This window comes from Hyposmocoma kahamanoa, unplaced genomic scaffold, assembly GCF_003589595.1.
Source record: "Hyposmocoma kahamanoa isolate Upper Pololo Valley unplaced genomic scaffold, ASM358959v1 76, whole genome shotgun sequence".
Lineage (NCBI taxonomy): Eukaryota > Metazoa > Arthropoda > Insecta > Lepidoptera > Cosmopterigidae > Hyposmocoma > Hyposmocoma kahamanoa.
In genome coordinates this window covers 10887965-10892175 of record NW_020653900.1, presented here as the reverse complement: position 1 = coordinate 10892175, position 4211 = coordinate 10887965, and the positions used below count along the sequence as shown (strand labels likewise).

Below are 4211 nucleotides of genomic sequence, written 5' to 3'. Positions count from 1 at the left end.
TATCTATGTTCATGACCACGAGATAATTTCAGTTTTCTACTTACGCAGATCTACCTGACATGGTGAAGTGAAAATGGCGACCACAACCATGGTAGTGTCACCGTTGGCCACACAATCTTCGCCCAAAAACAAGAGGAGGCTGTTTGCAGAAGCTAGGCAGAACAGTTTGCAGAAATTGAGCATAATTTTCGATCACGGACTTAAAAACAGTAAGTACATACCTTATAATATCGTTCGCACGCAGATGAAATATGCTCAAATACATTTTACTGTTTACCAAAATTATAGTAAGTTGGTTGATAACCTGCATATCCGGTAATTAATGCGATGTAAAGAAAATTCTCTGGGCTTGTCGCAGGGTGACCAATCACTATCTGAGCAGGTAGGTACAGGCCTGGAGTGCCATTAGTAGCTTGCTAGTGTTAGCAGGAATAAGTAACCTTGATCTCGTACAAAATTTTATACTTACAGAATTGAACATTCTTTCGTTAATTTTCTCATCAACATCGAAATCGTCATCATCAGCCATTTTAGCCGCTTATTGTTTCAGCAAACCCTAGAAATAAAGTTTTAAGAAATTAAAATATTTTTTCTGATCGAAAATCCTTGCAACGAAATGACAGAGAATTCAATTTCAAACTTGTGTCAAACCGGAAACGCTCGTCTATTATCTTGTGACTAAAAAAAATGCATGGAACGAGTATTAAAGTTGTTTTATACTATACTTTGATCAAAACAATTTTTTTGGTGGTATATAGAGTAATTACTCATTTTTTAATCCTCTAATAATTACTCCCAGACTGTTATACACAACGATGTAATAATACTTGTTCATTGGTTATACATTTATTGCATTGAAATGAGTAAGACAGAAGACAGGTAATATTTACGTCGGTAAAACAGTAAAGTTATAAAAGCCGCTAACAGGTGGCAGTAATGTCGAAAACGAAGTGCGCGCTTTTCATTGACAACAACGTCAAGTAAATGTCATTTTTGAACTGTAAATGTTGCCATTTTTATTTATTTCGCCTACCGTAGTACAAAATTTTAGTTGCGGAGATTTGTGTCGTTAGCCGTTATTTTATTTAACAACATAAATAAATATGAAATTCTATTTTGTATTAATTGTCACAAAATTGGAAATGATTTAGCTTAGATTAATAAAATCGTGCCTTAAGTTATAAGAACTGTAAATGACGATGACTGTAAATGACGTAAAGTACTATTTTAAATTTTTTTTATAGTTTATGTTATGTACTCTACCCTCGGTATAAAAAGGCCACATCTGCAAAATGGAAAGGTTGAAAAATTCTATGAACGAAATTAGACCAAATTTTTTATGCTTATTTATGAATTATAAAATTTCCATATAAGTATATACATAATTTGTTTCATGTACTTAGTATGAATATTTTTTAAATATAATATAAATATTAGGCAACATCACATACGTTGCTCTAATCCCAAAGTAGCTAAAGAACTTGTGTTATGGAAATCGAAAACAACGACGGTACCACAAACACCAGACCCAACACAGAGTAGAAAAGTTAGTTTTCTACACTGACCCGGCCAGGGATCGAACCCGGGATTACAGAGATGGTGACACCATGAAAACCATTGTGCAAACTACTCGACTAGAGGCCGGCAAATGTATACCTTGCCAATTTTTATACCTTTTATGTGATAAAACCTATTGTGTGATTGGTGTTATTATGCCATTGCCTACCTTATCTTTATGTAGGTGTACATATATCGATAACACACATAACTGGTTAATGAAATAAATTTTTTTTGCTAATTAATTTTTAATGACTTTTTATGTATATTATAGGTTCCATTATTTAAAGGTAAAGAAATCAATTAGTGTTATATATACTTTCGGAAATGGAACCTGTAATATATTTTAAAAAAGGATTTATGGTTGAAAGGCAACAAATGGTATTTTGACTTACAACAACTTATATGGGAGGTATCGACATATGTGTTCACATTATTTATAAAAATTATTCTTGCGTAATATTTTGTATTTAATGGGACATTTTCTGTAAAATTCGAATGTAAGTTTCGTTGCTTGTAACAAATTTATGGCACGTGACTGTACGGTAATTTTAAGTTTAGTCAGTTGGCGTTTAGTAAAATTTTATATGCTCAGTATGGCAACACCAAGTTCTGCAGTAATTTATTGTATATTTTCTCAGCGCCATTGCTTTTTACCGATGTAATACTGAAATGTTTCTAATCTATTTTCATCGGCAAATTTATGTGATGTTTTAGCAAAACATTGTGGTGATTGTGTTATAAAACTATCGAACTTCTTAAGTTTTTGTGCTGGGCTTTGTCATGGCCGGTAAGTGGTGACTTTTAGCGCCCGCTAGTCAAGGGCGAAATCGGATTTGGGAATCGCAATAAGTCGCAAGATGTTTTATCGTTCAAACTCCGACGGTAAATGCAATGTTGTTGTAATTAGTGTGTTATTTAATTAGTGTTTATCTGTGATAAATGGCTTGGAGTGAAGTGTTTTGGTTATTTGTACTTCGCCGATGGTTTTAACCTTCTGCTCGTTCGTTTTTTATTGTTACGCTAGAGAAGTAGTGTTGAGAAGGTTCTCGCAACGATCTTCGGGCTGAAATGTAGTTGAAATAACGTTTGTTGTGGGTTACAGTAATGTGACAATGATTGTTTGTATCATCAGATGATTGCAATTTGTTGATCGCGGAGTTCGGCAAACACTGACGTAGCATTTTATTGCGAGCTGTATTAACATTATCGGTTGCATATTTACAATAAGGACGCGGCATTGTTCACAATTTGTACCTGAAACACGAGGAATCTGATAAAAAGTCGTTATTTTGAAATAGGTTAACATGCAGGTGCGGTTTTTTGTGTACCCCCCTCCCGTTCGCCCCTCGGGCCTGCGAGGCATTCCTCTACACATAACTGATGACATGGATAGATGTGTTGTTGAGTAACAGCTCTCAAGGATCACCTTATTTACGAAATCGTTAAATGCTATACACTGGGCAGTTAAATAACAAGTTAGGCCAGTTATTATTGTGAATTAAAATTGCAGATGAAGTGATCAATATTTTGATTGTTGACTCTGTCTATTGCCACTAAATAATTACATTATCTTAATATATAAGAATGCTGGCAATGTTCATTAGCTTACACATATTTTCATCCTGTATGTCTGTTAAATAACCCCAGCAGTAATAATGGTAACATGCGCCAGACAACCATACCAATTGCCTGGTCTCTGAGTCGTATTCCAGAACTCTACTCAATGCTCAAGTGAGGACTTGAGTATGGTTGCAAGCACTGGAAATATGGCCCTAATGGCATGCATACGATTTCTAGTGCTCTACTCAATGCTCAAGTCCTGACTTGAGCATTGAGTAGAGTTCTGGAATATGACCTTAAAATTTGGGTATTCTCTGTACTATGAGTATCAGAGGGACAGAATTCACTCTTGGACACTGACCAGGACACCCAGACTGGAACCTATTAACCTAGGATAGGTTAACATCACTTTGTTTTATTGTATTGTATAGAATTGTCTTCAGAAGTAGCTGAATATATTTTGAGTCAGTTTTTGGGATAAACAGTACACTTTCATTATAATGTTGTATTTTTATAACTTGTGGCATTTCTCACAAACATAATTTTGTCACTTAATGACAAACTACTAAATTTACAAAAGGAAAACTGGATCTAGGTACTTTTAATTCTGCTCGTATCTATAACATGATCAAAATAAATTTTACTTCTTTTCAGTACAACATTCACTTGTCATAGTTAACAAATGCAACTATTTAACATTAAACGGTGCACTATTTTCCCAAAATATTATGTATAAAACAGTATTCATGGAGATAACGTTAATTGACATTGATGTGACTCTTTTACATTTTTTTCAATGTTACATTTTGGTACGATAAGCCAGTGTTCAGTAATTGCACAACTCCATTACAATACAGACCCTTGTATATCACAGGGAAAACAGAAACTTGAATATGGTTATACAAAAGGAAGCCATATAAATACATGTTGTGTAAGAAACACTAGGTTTATCACTCGATAAAATCATGTTATAAAATCATTAATTTATATGAAAATGTTACACCATATGGCACTCTTTAGTCCAAAGGCTTATAACTTAACCAGAGAAGAACAATCAAATACCAATAAACAGGCTATAAGCTCACAGAACT

General features: G+C 34.1%; 1 protein-coding gene across 1 annotated transcript in view; it reads left to right on the top strand.

Moving 5' to 3' along the window:
* The window catches only part of LOC113232625 (serine/threonine-protein phosphatase 2A 55 kDa regulatory subunit B delta isoform), an 81275-nt gene that overhangs the window by 57751 nt on the left and 19313 nt on the right, over positions 1 to 4211 (top strand). Inside the window, exon 2 of the mRNA XM_026467396.1 lies at positions 49 to 209. Coding sequence (XP_026323181.1) covers positions 74 to 209 — 136 coding nt within the window. The 5' untranslated portion in view covers positions 49 to 73. The remainder of the gene's footprint in view (positions 1 to 48; positions 210 to 4211) is intronic.